Source organism: Epinephelus moara, chromosome 5 (genome assembly GCF_006386435.1).
Source record: "Epinephelus moara isolate mb chromosome 5, YSFRI_EMoa_1.0, whole genome shotgun sequence".
In the NCBI taxonomy this organism is placed as follows: Eukaryota; Metazoa; Chordata; class Actinopteri; order Perciformes; family Serranidae; genus Epinephelus; species Epinephelus moara.
Window position 1 is genome coordinate 36,444,595 of NC_065510.1, and position 15,149 is coordinate 36,459,743.

Consider the following 15,149-nt stretch of genomic DNA (forward strand, 5'->3'; position numbering starts at 1 on the left):
TTTGTTTTAGACATTCATTTTACTTTTTTTTTAAATTTTTTTTAACATACTCTCCCAAAATTGGGTGACTAACATTTTGAATTCAACAGTTTATACTTTACAAACAATCATAAAACATCCCAAGAAAACCTGCCTTCATTTTCACAGAGCCAAATCATCCTAAGTGGTGAACATTAAGGTCTGTGAAGGACTTAAACAGACAGTATGCACACTCACACACACACACATACACACCATAACTTTGTGTGACAAGCCAAAAATGTGCTGAGGGTCGCTCTAATCAGTGATCTGGTGAAAGAGTGTCCCCACTTCAACCATTAACTCTTGTTATTCCTTCCACTTTAGCTTGTTTCCAACATTTCCTGCACTGCTTCGCCACGTCGCTTGATTGCAATCTGGTGCCAAGGAAGGCAAAAAGGGAGAGGAGAGAAGAAGAGCGGGGGAGGGGAGGGAGGGTGGGTGTTGTAAATAAGTGGAGAGGGGGTAAAGACAATAGCAACTCCATGCTTGACTTCCCTAGGAAATGGAACTCTGTGATTCCATCCATTAAGGGTTCAAAGGTGAACCTTTAAATTTCCGTAAACTGACAGAGTGGCGAGAGTGGCAAATAGAGGTCATCTCTTTACAACTGTGTATTTAATAGATTAGAATAGAATGCCAGCGTTTGATTGCTCTCTAATTAAGATTGAGGATATCACTTTAGACACTTTAAATATTTGGCTGAAATAAGCAAACAGGCTAGGATAATTGAGTTTTAATTTGTGGTTACATGGATGTCACAGTGAGTTAGAATTTTGACTTTTTTTAGAACTGCGCACACTAAAATAATGCCTGAGCAAAATGCACTCAAGCTCTTAAATCAGTGTAGACAAATGCAAAAACAAACAATTATTTTTAATGCTGTTGGGCCTCTGAATATCTCTTTCTCTTAAGAGGAAAACTAGAATGTTTGAGATATTTTTTGCTATTAAATATTGTTTAGTACAGCATTATTTGGGTTGAAAAAAAAAGAGCTGTAGGCCTGTCACAAGAACTGCTTTTGTTGGACAAGATATTCTCTCAGAAATAGTTACAATAAACAATATCATTGTCATTTCATGCCACTGATATAACAATAATATAATAGCATAATAATGCATGTACACCCTTTCAAAGAGCAATGAACTTTAATTTTGAAGAATATTCAGACATTAGAACTGGAATATGAAAAAAACAAAAAAAAAAACAGAATTTAAAAAACAACAGGAACACCTTAATGGGGTTAATATGTACAAGAACGTTTATATATGATTAAAATACCTTTATGGGAATAGCTTAAAATCTCTAAGTTTAAGACTTGCCCACTAAAACAAAACCAAATGATGCCATTTGCAACAACTAGACAAGCTTAGTGAAGCTGCGGGAACACTACCGTTACCTTCAAAATCCAGTGTGCTAAAGTCAGCTCCTTGGATGGGTTAATTAGATGGCTAGTGGATTTACAAAGTGAAGGTTTAGGGTTAAGGTTAAGGTTACAGAGTGAAGGGTGAAGTTGTTGGGGGGTAAAACTACAAACAACAGACTTTTTGGCTCATTTCCAGGGGTTGGCAGGAACTACTATCAGGACTGCACCTCTTTCACTTTCAGTAAGCTTCGCTGTGTCGTCCCTTTAGTGTTGTTTTATTTTTATTTAGACTTGCGCAAGTATGCCAGGTTGGAGAGAGACAAAAAAGGGAAAATCACTGCACCCAATTCTTATCATGGTCAGGAAAATCCAGTTGTTTATTCTGGCATCATGTTGGCTGAAATGCTGGTGACATTCTTATGTAAATAAATATTCATTTAAACACAGTGGGCAATATTGAGGTCATGTCCACATAGGTATGATAAGTCAACATGGTAATTATTGTGACAGGACAAGTGGTTGATTTTGAGAAACAGAACTGTAGCAGCAGATTTAATACTGCATATTTATGTAAAAACATTGGTATGATCTTGCACAGAGCAAATATCTTGCTGTTTTCAATCAAGCTGTTGTCATTAAATGCACATAACCATTTGTAAAACAGTGTGTTTTTGTCTCCTCCTAATTAACTTCTTTAACACCATGTCTATATGACAGAACAAAAATACCTGTAGGGTTGCTAGGGAAACTTCCACAGTTAAATGCCTTTCCTCTAACACCAAGTTGTAAAGGTGCTAATTCTATCTTGCAGTATGTGTAATCAGATTATCTCACCTGAACTCAAGTAGATAATCACCTTAAAGTTCTAAAGTGAGACAACACTAGCAGAACATGCCCTTTTCCATACATATTTTGGCTTGACTCTGTTTGACTCGCTGTGTCAGCCACAAGTAGCAGGGATTTGTGTCTCCATACAACACTGAAAGTGTGTCTTTTACTGATGATGTGCTCATCTGGATGGGATGGTGTTCAAAGCAATGCCTTCATTAGCCCTGTTTACTGTTATACTGTGCAGTGGTTGTAGGTAGCCAGTTACTTTTAATCATGGACCTTCAGGTTGTTGCTACAATTTTGTTTGGCGTCTACCACTTATTGCTTGGAAAACTTGTCTAGCAATAGCACCAGAGGCTGTTTAAACATGTTGCTGAATTGTCAGTGAATAATGACAAAGTCCATATGATGTCAGAGCAACCTGCTTAATGGTGGTTGGGAGCGCTTTGACCTTACTCTGGAAATAGTCCAGGTCAACGCAAATCAATGCAGCATGGTTGGACTGGGAGTCGTTAGAAGAGCCAGTGGAAAACCCCTAAAAGTAAGAAGTGGGGTAGCTGGGGAAACTGAGACCGAAATGAGGAGAGAGAAAATAAGGGTAAAACAAAGATGTGCAAAAGCAGCATGTACAAGTTGAAATCTATTTAGTTATATCCCTGTTTGCCCCTCCCTTCCCGAAGATGCAGATAACATGAATAATTTTCGACTTTGTTGGGAAAACTTTCTAAAGTGTGGCAAGGCAGACTGGAGGTGATAAATTATTCAAATGTTTCATCGGAGCCATGCCGCTTGCGTAGGGCAGGCCTCTATAATATGCATGTAAGAAGACATGATGAAACAACTCCATAAACAGTAGAGAGTGAGAGAGTGTTTGGGGAGTGTGGTGCGCAGGGGGAGAAAGGGGTGATGCAGAGACAAGTGACTTTGACTCTTACTCTGTGTAGGCATTCACGCACTAGGCCTCTATAATATATACATCTAAGGACACTCGATGAAATAGCTTTGTGTGATGTGGGGAAGGGTTGGGCACAGAAAAAGGAGGGCAGATTAAGAGGGAGATAAGGACAACAGAGAGAAAAACAGTGGAAAACACGGAGTAAAAGGAAGATATACGAGAAGGGGAAAGGGGAATATTGAGATTCCTGCCATTGTGAGCGCATGTGTTTGTGTGAGAGATGGGGAGAATGGGTGTTTAACAGACAAAGAAAAAACATAAACAGACATGGGAGACAATAAATGTAGAGAGGCAATCCACTTTCTTCTTGAGTACCAAGGGAGGAAAAATATGCATTTCAAAAAGATCATTTTCTGCTGCATGCTGCATCAACAATGTGATGGAATGCATGGGAGTAAACCTTTTATATTATCTGTTGGCCTAAGGTGAACTAAACTTTGCCTTTTTATTTCTTCCCTGTGATATTTAAATTCTTATGATTAAAGCAAACCTCATGTGATATAATGCTGGGCTGGATGTTTACATTTTTCAATACAGGGGTCAACTCGATACTTCTTTCAATACCATATACTTTGGGGGATATAAACATTTTCTACACACATTTTATTGCTCACTTAAAAAAATAAGCCAAACTCCTCAGACACAGAAGTGTTTAATGTTGACTTATCATAAGCACAAACACCAGAACAAAGGTTACGATATTGTAACCCTAGTTGTGTTAGCACGGGCGTAGCTCTCTACTGGTGCAAATTAGTGCGTCCTAGAATGGAGAAGGCATGCCCCACCCTACTGTGTGTCTGACTGTCTAAGGCTCATTGCCTTCATTTGTTAGGTTGGTTAGGTTTAGGCAAGAAGACTGAGATTGGTTAGGGTAAGAATATCAGGGTAAGCCAATCAGAGGCGGATGTAAGGCAGTGTAGGGCAAGACGTGCCTATGCTAATGTAGGAAATGCGAATTTGCCTACTAGGGTACAGTGGGTGGAGCTCGATGAATGAACGCTGTGTCACAACATAACATCAAATCAGCCACACAAAACCAGTAGCTTCATGATTATATTCAAGACATCCTCTCTGTTCAGCCCACGAATGTATGCCATGTATCTACCATGGCAACCAGTGTCATCAGGACCTCCAGCAATAACAGTGTTTGTTTGACATCTCATTATTATTCTATGTGCTATAAGTATTTAAACCCAGCAAGACTTGTCTGGGTAGATTAATTGCATATTAGAAATGTAGCATTGTAGGCTAAACAATACGTGCGTTTACATGGAGCCATGTATTCCTTTTGCATTCGGGTTGGAAGCCCTACCCGAATAGAAATGAAAACAGCCAACCCAAAAGAAAATCTAATCGGGTGCACAGGGGTGGAATATTCCTTTTCAGAACCCGAATGGAAGAATTTTTCTGTCTTGTATACACCTCCTACCCGATTCCAGCCATTCCGTTGTTTCTGCGCATGCTCGTTTCCTTGCCCTTCTGGCGTGATGACGTAGCGCGCATAGCAACGGGCTGAGATAGAGGAGTCGGACTCGTTGCACTTACTGATTTCCATACGCCAAAGCACGGTCTTCTATCTCCCTTCTTCGACCTTCTACCTCCCTTCTCCTCCTCAACAGACGAAGCATTAGCAGAACAAGGTTGTTGTCGTACTGCTGCTTCAAGAATATAAGCAAAACAAGCCCGAAAAAGGCACTAAGAATGGCGTCGTCAAGCATCTTGTTATCCGGAGTGAGGACTACAGTGTTTTCTTCCGGTAAACGTAAACACGTAACATCCGCCCCGCCCCCTATCCAATCAGAAACCTTCCCTGCCCCAAACCATGCGCAGACCTGAATAAAGGCGATTAAACTGATCTCCCGTGTAAACCCTCATTCGGAATGAATATTTCCCATGTAAACTACCTGGAAAAACTTTAATTACGAATGATTTCATTCAGATTTATTTCATTCTGAATGAGAAGCCATCATGTAACCGCAGCCAATGACATACATGCTACAATGACTTACATCACCAACAGCTTAGCTTTTAAGTTAGTTTTTCTTAGTTTCTTTGTTGAAATACTGTCATATACGGTATACCCCGTGAAATGTAAGGAAAGTATGCAGGTATAAAAAAAAAAAGTACCCCCAAGCTCTAATCCAAACAGTGCAAATGCTTTAGAATGACCTCTTCCAAAGTGTCCAGTGAGCTTCCTTTGTTAGCCAGTTGGACAGACAAAACAGTAATTGGTGCTTTCTGCGTTGTACCTTCTCAGTCCTCAGTGGCCTTCTCTTACTCCACGGCCCATTTCCTGTCTCATTTTATATCTTTTAAGAAGTCCATATGAGCTGAAACCAAAACAGGGCGAGTATTACGCTACATCAGTAATAGGAGGAAACCCTCAGAATGGCCTCTTTCCTTGGCCTGTTTCCTGAACCGAGTATGAAAAAGAAAAAAGAAAAAAAGCAGCAGGGCTGGAACACAGAAAGTTTACCTTACAGTGTACGCTTAATATATTTATTGTGATCTAAACTGAAAATCACCTTTCATAGACATGTCCATAAGGAATGAAGAGCAAAATATAGGGTCTGCATACAACAACAAAATCAAACTTGAATGAATCGACTTGTCGCCTCATTTTCTGAAGAATGAGAAAATCATGCAGTTAAGGTAGTTAATTTATTCCTTGTCTTCATTGAGTGAGGGAGCAGAGCGAGGAGGGGAGTAAAGGAGCGGGGCGGCATTGATTGTATGTATTTATCTCCCGCTGGTCAGCAGTCTGGCTTGTTGCTGTGCACTGGAGGTCATTCTCCACATTGAATCCCCATTGATCTCCTCTTTAGAGCCTCCTGAGACACCCAGAGCTCCATTATGAGAGTGATCACACTCTCAAGCGTGCTCCAATAAACACGCATACACACTCATGAATAGAGGAACACAAACTCATACCAAAAGTACATTAGCACGTTAGCACACGGGCATGCACATTATGCATACGTAAACACACACACATTTTTACAGCAAGGTCTCGCTTTCCACACACACACACTGATCGGTAGAAACCAAGTTTAACACTGCCTCTCTCTATAATTCCTTGTACTGCGCCTCCTAACTGCGTGTAAGAGCATGCATTAATTCAGACATCATTTAATAAGACACGCAGCCAGACTGCCTTGACCACTCCATAGAAAGGTGCTGAAAGGCAATTACGCTGGGCAAATAGCCCTTCAGGCTCCAGGGGCCTAAGCCCTTCCATCCAGAGGAGGGAAGGAGGGGAGGAGGGACTCTAACCTCACACCAGAGTTGAAAGAGAGTCACCCTGGGTTACACACTTTTCCTCTAGATGGACAAAGCAATGCTCGTTAAAACACGCATTGGTGCTTGATCAAAATGAATTAACCTTCAAGCTGGATTCATGACCCCTCTGACCCAAGCTGGGAATGGGTCAGGCACTATACAGCTTAGATAAACAGACATATCCATCAATGTCATAAGTTTTCACCCCTTTAACCTTCATTTGTACTGATTTTCTGATTCACATGTGGCAGTCCCAGTGTAAAGGAGCGGTTCACCAGAGACCTGAACTATGAAGCAGGATTTTGGGTTAGTGAGGTAACCTCAGGGTTAACCCTGGGTTTTAAGTACTGTGAGGCTGATTCAACTGTGAAAGATGCGATCACAGAACTTTACAGATGTATGGTTGAGATCACAATGAAGACCGAGTTCAAAGACGGGTGTGGTCCAAGCAAGGTTGCCAGAAGTAGAGGGGTAGGAAATAGGAAGAGCGCTATTGCTCCTCCACGTAACGTCCCTGGCCCTCATTTGTTTGAAGTCACAGATTACTGTATCGCAGCTGGAGTGATTCCATCCCAAGATGGTCTCTAGGAAATAGAGCTTCCAGCAAACCGAGATATTGTTTACAACACTAAACACATAATGATGTGTTCAGTTGCATTTTGTTTTGTGAAGTTAATTTTATCCCTGGATTGATAGCTGAAAGTGTGGCTGATTATGCACTCTGATTTCATCACTGCAGCTCAGAACCTCACCTGTGTGATGAGAACTGGAAATAAAAAGATTGTGTTTTTATTAGAAAAACATCCACACACTGTTAATTGGCTCCCTTGATTATAAATGCAACATTACGGTCAGATAGACTCATCAGTCATTAACTACTTTTCCACTCTTCAGCAGCAGAAACATTCTGGAATTACTCTGAAGTGTTTTTATGTGACATCTTCAGAGAGGTTTCTTCATCATCCAACTAAATAGCACTCAGTCTATACTGAAGTGATATTTAATAATACCTACATGTATTTTAAGCCTTGGCCTACTTTTTATATTGGAAATGATTTCTAGTATTTCTACATCTTCTTACTCTGTTGTAAGATTACAGGCTGTTTACATTTCACTCCAATGAATATGACTTCTTGCTTTCCCTAAAGCAGAATACCCCTGCAGGTAATTAGTGTTATTGTTTCATCTTAATAACACTATCCCTTTCACATTAGCATGCTCGTGGCTAGATGGGAAAACCCAGAGATGACTGAGCCAGTCGCTAACCAATTTTGTGATAACCGTTAACCAGATGGCCAATGTCAGGATTAGCGAAGAGAGTAACATAAAGACATCCTGCTTCATAGTGCAGGCCCCTCGACTATTTGTATTGCCTTACTTACCCCTAATTGTAAATAATGAAGATGATACTTTGTGGTGCTCAAAGGATTAAAAAGTGTCGCTTTAAACAGCAATAATTGATTCATTTGATCATTTGGTGGCAGAACAAGCTGTAAATACAAAACTGACACAATATCACCTTACTTAACCTTACTTATTTACATTATCACCCACCCCTTAGGGAATTATTTGGCTTTTAACAGCTAAACGCTCCACTCTGTTCACCAGCTAGTTGATAATCTTGCCATGCTGCCTGTGCAGCACCAAAAAGCAGACAATTTATCAAAGCTTTTTGTTAAAAACAGCTGGCTGCTATCATTGATGCTGCGCTTGTGTTGTTCTAGTGGTAATATGTATGCGACTAAATTTGCAGATTTGGGTCTCTGTGAATGGTAACAGCCAGAAATAAACCTTTGACAGCAGCCTCTTTTGAATGGGTCAACGATAAAACAAAAAAACTTCAAACACAGGTTGAAGTGTCTTCAGATTGTCATCATAAGAGGATGTCCTGTATGAAAGCGGTCTCAGCTCCCCTTCCCTCCAGACACTCCTGGCTCCATTGTCGAGGAATGCATCGCATTTGTTAAGCAGCTGAGGAATCTAAAGAGATGGCTGGCAAATGGTACAGTAACAGGCAAGAGGCATTTACAGTATGTAAGGCTCAGCATAGCACCATTAGAGATATTCCTCTAAAGGTTCAGATCAAGGTATTCTTCATGTTGTGTTTGTGAATTATTCTTTGGCTGACTAGTGCAGAGACATGTCCACAAAAATAGCAACTCTACAGACATTTACAGTTTAAATGACACTTGTATATGCAGGACCAGCTCTAAAACTATTCAAGTTTCTTTGTTTTAATTGTGAAAACGTGCTGATAGCATGGGTGGGGTGGTGGGGGAACAGTCATAATTGAGAACCGTGACGGCACAGATGGCGCTTTTCTTTTTCTTCCTTTTTTAAGTCATTTTGCAGAATTAATTATTAGATGAAGATTAGTGGCTGTAAGTATTCCTTATGTCACATCAAAAAAAGCAAAAGAAAAAACATTATGAATATTAAAATGAATGAATATTAAAAGCATTACAGACATGCCAAGGTATTCCATGTGAAGATTTAAAAAATCACATCACAGCCTGTTGAATAAATTTAGTGGGGAAAGTACGCAAACCTGCATCTTTTTTCTTATTAATACACATGGTGCTAATTAAGCACTAGAATTACCACCTTGTGGTTGTATGCCTCTGCAAACCGGCCAGTTGCAGTTAGAACTGATATCCATGTATGTCCATGAAATTTTCCTGCAAAGTAGCTGCATATTCTAAAACATGAATGCTTCACACACATCTTCAACCCAGTGGCACAGAAGATCTACAGTATACAATCAACACAGTTTCAAAATGGACACCCAAGATTAGTGTCACCAATTTAACAGGGATTCCAACACATTAATTTTTGTGGCTGCCCACCACGAAAACACCTGAGGCCATGTTTTGATTTTCTTTTTTTGGAGGCAGACTGTTCATTAGGTGTGCCGTTGGAATATATCTATATATATATATATATATATAATTAATTGTACCAAACTCTCAGAGCGCAGAGTGTACTTTGATACAGACAGAGAAGCAGAACACCAGGTGCAGTGAAAGTAAAACTTAACTTTTACTCAAAAACAGCTGGTTCTCTCTCTGATCGGATCGACTGATCAATTATCCACCCCATGACTCAAAACTCCACAAACTGCCACTGAGGAGAAAAAAAAAGTTCCGCCTGTGCTGTGTTCACAGACCTGCAAAAACCTTTCAAATTTATAGAGGGGACACAGACTGGTACACAAGGACCCAGACAAAAACAGAAAAATAAGAAACGTTTGAGCCCCCACGCCACCCACCCCCCAAGATGTCCACTACTGCCACACATAGATTCTAATTCTGTGGGAAACAGTGATTCAGTATCTGACCAAATGTCTCCCCTTCTGCTCCTGAGTTATGGTGTTGAGTAATGGCCAGAAAAGTGTTTTTGCAGAACATTATGATGTCACAGTGAAGTTGACCTTTGACCTTTTGGATATGAAATGTCATCACTTCATCATATCAATCTATCAGATATTTGTGTACAGTTTTGTCAGTTAGTCTATGAATTCTTGAGTTATGGCCAAAATGTTTTGTGTGATCACAATGACCTTGACCTTTAAGCACCATATTCTAATTAGTTCATCCTTGCATCCAAGTGAGAATGAATGAATGAATGAAACAGTCGTAAAGTCACACTGACCTTTGACCTTCCACATTTGGACGTTTCAGCCAAATTTGAAGAAATTCCCTCAGGGCGTTTTTGAGATATTGTGTTCTCAAAATTGACACAGATACAAGGTCATAGTGATGTTTGACCACCAAAAGTTTACCACCTCAGTTTACCAATGAGTCCAAGTGGAGGATTATTTGCCAAATTTGAGCAAGTTTCCTCAAGGTGATTTTGAACAATTGCGTTCACAAGAATGAGATGGACGTAAGGTCAAAGTGACCTTGCCTTTTGACCACCAAAGTCTTATCAGTTCATCATTAAGTCAAAGTGGATGTTTTTGTCAAATTTTGGAGAAATTATCTGATGGTGTTCCTGGGATACTGAGTTCCTGAGATTGGGACAGATGTATGTAAGTACGAATGGACCACCCAAAAACATCATGCCTCTGGTCATGGCTATTACTATCGGCATAAAAGACACTAAAAACGGTGGGAGGAGGGAGGAGGAGGAAGATGTGAAGAAAGCGGGACCTACCATTGTTGCCGAAGTCCAGCGAGTACTTGACCACGTGGTAGTTATTCCACACGTACAGCAGGTTGTCTCTCGGGTTGTAATCCACTGCCGCGATGTACTGGTAGGAATTAGGGAACGGTATGTTAACCGTCATCTCTTTGCTCTTATCAGTGTTGTACATGTAGTCGATTTTGTTCCCCGTCCCTTCGTTGTCATCATCTTCATACACAGTTTTGACCACATACAGGACTCCGCAGATCATGAAAGCGTTGGAGGCGGAGCGTTTGTCGTAGCTGGTGTCCCAGGAGCCCTCGATGCGTAGGGTATAGGGGTTTAGCTGACTCACCACGATGCGCCCGTTGTTCTGCTCCGTTGCATAGATCACCCACAGTCCATTCTCGTCTACCGCCAGGTCAATGTCTGACTTTCCCCCCCAGCGGTACGGCGAGGTGTCATGGTAGTTGGCGTTGGCAATAATGGCCTCGCCACTCTTGATGCGAGTGCGCAGGTCAAACTTTACAATGTTGCGGGTTCGCTCCTTGTTGAAGAACAGTGCACCATCATAGACGACAAAACCGGTCCCATCCACACGATGTGGGAGCTTGTAGGTGGTGGTGGGACGGCCTGCGATGAAGTCCTCTTTTGACGAGTACTCTGTGAGTGTGTCTGTGCGGTACGGCGTCCAGGGCATGTAGTAGATCTTGTCCGAGGCCTGCAGCGGGTCTTTACACCATGCACCAGACTGGTGATCTGACTCAAAGAGATGCTCACTTTGGTAAACTCCTCGTAGAATGCCGGGGCAGAGAAATACTGAGGAAGGAATGATAAAATTCTCACATTAGATATATTTTTATAGTTGCTCTAAAATGTCAACTATTCTCTCTAGATTTCCTGACAGCGCCTGTGAAATGTTTGCCTCTTTTCATAAATGTTAAATTGTGTTGTAACGCAACCTTAACCACCAGTGAGTGACGATGACACGATAGGCTCACTGTGTTGTGATTTGGATGTTGTATAGTTACTGTCATTCTTAAGAACGGCAGCAGCATGCCTCCCATTCAGCAGATAATACCCTGCTCTCACAGCTAAGAGAAAAAGAGAAAATGGCACATTTTGTTCTACTTCCCTCCCTTTCCCTCAATTCCCACTTCTCCCTCCCTCCCCGGCTCCTCATTAGTCTCATAGCTCTTTCTTCCCTTCCCTCCCTTTCTATCGCTGTCAGGAACAACCAACTGTAGAGCCGAACACGTCTTTTATCGCCTGCTGTTTCTGCAATTGTTACAATAATTCATTTCCCAATCCATTCTTGGTATTCCCATCTTTGAATACTGGGGTCATGTTTTATGAGGGATGTGGGAGACGCAATAAATTCTGGGAAGCCAGTGCGACCAGTCATAGGGACCTTTGTAATTTAATTGGAATGTTGTCGCATACACTCACATAGCAGATACACACAGAGACGGGGCCAGATGTGTGTTGTGGTTTCCTGTTCTTCCCTTTAACAATTTCAGATCCCAAGCAAAGGGCCGGGAATATTGATTGAATTTTCATTGGCTATTCAAAGGCCCAATTTTCATATCTCAGGGAAGAAATACCAAATGTCAATGTAATCCTCTGTTCATTGGCTCCTCGTAAAAACGTGCTCGACCTGTGGAGAGTTTGTTAAGTGACATTCTATGCAATGCCATGAAATAATATGGGCCCAGAGTGTGTCTAATGAGAACCAGTGTTCCCAAATTGCCTCTATATGCTGAGATCAAGCTGTCTTAAAATAGCAGCAGTGACTTTGAAAGAGATGTCATTCTGCCACGAGGTACAAAACGCTTCAGGCGCTGGCATCAAAAAGTGACACCCAACCCCGGATTTTGAGCATGTGTGAATGTGGGCGTGCTTGTTTCACAGACTTACCTTTTTGTTCCACTTCTGCGTGAGCCATAGGCAAAAAGGTTTGAAGAGAGAAAGAAAGAGAGAGGAAGAAAGAGATGGAGACAAGAGACAAAAATAGATTAATGATGCAATAATAAGGAAATCATGATAATACAATCTCCGATCTTCATAATCATTCTCATATTTCATCCTAACCTTGTGAGAGTGCCAGGATGCTCTCCATGTGTGATTGGTAATAACATTACGTAAGCGTCTGAGGAGACTGCACTGCAACGGGGAAGCTATCTGACAGTAATGCATCTTGCATATGTCACACACGCCACACATATGGGGGAACAGACACACACGTGCCATGCAGACACAGAGAGAGGCATAGTGAGAGCACACAAGAGCATGACACTGCATCGAAAAGCACACAGATTCCCAGTATCCATGGCGGTCCTCTGTGTAGCGCGGGACAAAACACAGCAATGCAAAACGACCTGAGATAATGAGCTCTTTAATGTATGCTAATAGCAACCGAGCAATGAAAACCAGAAAATTGATTTGATTACTGGGATTGCATTTCAGTGGACCAGCCAAAACTGCCACATTAAAATGCTTTCTGATGCACGGTGGGTGAGCTGACGCTTTGTGTATGTCACCTACTCTGTGTACGAGTGCGCAATCATCTGTGTGTGGAGGTGGGAGCATACGGAATGCACTGGTTTGCTTCAACCCCAACACCAATTCCCTGTCTATTATATTCAAAGCGTTATCCTTGGAGCCTCGATGGAGGTTTGCTCACGTTGCCCCGCGATGAAATGTGCACACTTAAACATATGAATTCCATTCCACCTCGCTCCCAGGGGGACTGAGTGGAATGTGAACATGGCAGAAACCTAATCCTGCAGGCAGTGCCCTTGTGTCTTTCAAGACCGTTAGAGACCTGCTGAATGGAACTGGTCCCCCGAGAGGAGGAGGAGGAGGAGGAGGAGGAGGAGGAGGAGGAGGAGGAGGAGAGAGGAGAGGAGAGGAGAGGAGAGGAGACAATTCTCAAAGTAAAAAATATTTGGAAGGACTTCCGGATGGCACATGTTTATATATAGCACACTACATCTTGCACAGTAGGCTACATGCATAAATTCTTTAACACATTAAAGCTAAAACTCATCAGCAACCACAGGACATACACAAACACATGTGACACACAGAAACACACACACAGGCAACCATTAAATCCGAGGCTCATGAAAAATGCATGGTAACTGGTGCGGCTTAGCACAACTCCCGATAAATAAGCAATCTCTGGAAGGAGATCGTGTTAAACCTTAAACAAGTGTGTATGTGCCAGTGTGCTTGTGTGTGCTGTTGCTAGTGAAGATATAAAATGGTTAACCACAAGGAAGCAGTTCCCTTGTGAGAAAATCTGGGGGAAGAAAGCAGATAGTGAGTCCGTGCAGAGCGGGGTGTGTGCGATAGAACGACAGATATTGATGCACCAAACACACATTTAAACAATACAAAGAGACACATTGGTGCTGAGATGACAGGGATTAATGACGCCAAGCAACAAGGACTTCGCATCACCTGAGTCTCTTACACAACCGCCTCCCCCAGACACAAAGGAAAACACGTAGAGTTCAAGGTTGCCAGCGACTAATAGATTTCAAATGAAAAAGTGTGGCGGCAACAAGTACACCAAATGGCACACAAAATGTCAAGCAAATGTCATTCAATTTGCAGCGCGGCTCGTTGTTTCACTAGATTAGCGGACGCCTCTGTCGGTGACCTCATTGCAAGATTTCTTTTTTTTTTTTCTAGGCATCTCTGGTTTTAATCTCCATGTCAATTGTGAGAAATGAAAGTTTTTTTTGTTTTTTTGTTTTCCACAAATCGCAGCCATTCATCTTTCAGTGCGCAGGATTTGACAGAGTGAATATAGGTGGGTGAGACGTTTGTCAAGCGTTTTTTCTCAAGGTTAGCTCCAGCGTGCGAGGTGATGCTAGAGATGAGAGGTCTTTTGTGCTGCTGCTAATTCAGCGCCGCCGAGAGTGGAGAGAAAACCGAGAGAAAACCTATGGACTACTTGCCACAAAATGTCCTTGTTTCCAAGAAAAACGTCAACAAGAGAGCATCGCCTTTTTCTATTCACTGAATCCTGCAGAGGTGCGGCATGTTTTTATCTACCCAGTATCTTTGACTGATCATTTGCAAAACCACTTAGACTGCACTATTGAATAGTTAGTTCTGCAGCTAGAAAAAAAAAGCTCATTTATTCCTAGCAAGGCTTTGAATTGATATTAGGAAACAATAGCAGAACAATAACACTAACAGAAATGCTCTGTTGTGACAATGTGTCGCCTGTCTAGTTTCATATTCATTAAAAATCCTCTAAATATTCATTAATATCTGCGTTCGTATCTTCTCAATTTTTTAACTTTCTTTAATCACATGAGCAGCTCTGACACTACCTTCTGTCTTCTTTCCCTCTCTCTTCCCATTTCTATTCACACACACACACACACACACACACTGAAGCAGTGTTAACCTGACTGTGGTGCGGTGTAAAGATAATTAGCATTTTTATTGAAAGCATATGGTTTATTAAGGAGGTATTCGTCTAGGAGGAAAGACTGTGTGTGTGCTTGAGAGCGTGTGTTTAAGCGTGGGTGCGCCCGCGTGCGTGTTCCTGCAGAC

The 15,149-nt window shown here is 41.6% G+C and overlaps 1 protein-coding gene across 1 annotated transcript in view; it reads right to left on the minus strand.

Annotated features, from left to right (window-relative positions):
• adgrl3.1 (adhesion G protein-coupled receptor L3.1) overlaps positions 1–15,149 on the minus strand; it is a 174,475-nt gene that overhangs the window by 77,251 nt on the left and 82,075 nt on the right. Inside the window, exons 6-7 of the mRNA XM_050044160.1 lie at positions 12,492–12,506; positions 10,605–11,393 (exon numbers count right to left, since the gene is read on the minus strand). Coding sequence (XP_049900117.1) covers positions 10,605–11,393; positions 12,492–12,506 — 804 coding nt within the window. The remainder of the gene's footprint in view (positions 1–10,604; positions 11,394–12,491; positions 12,507–15,149) is intronic.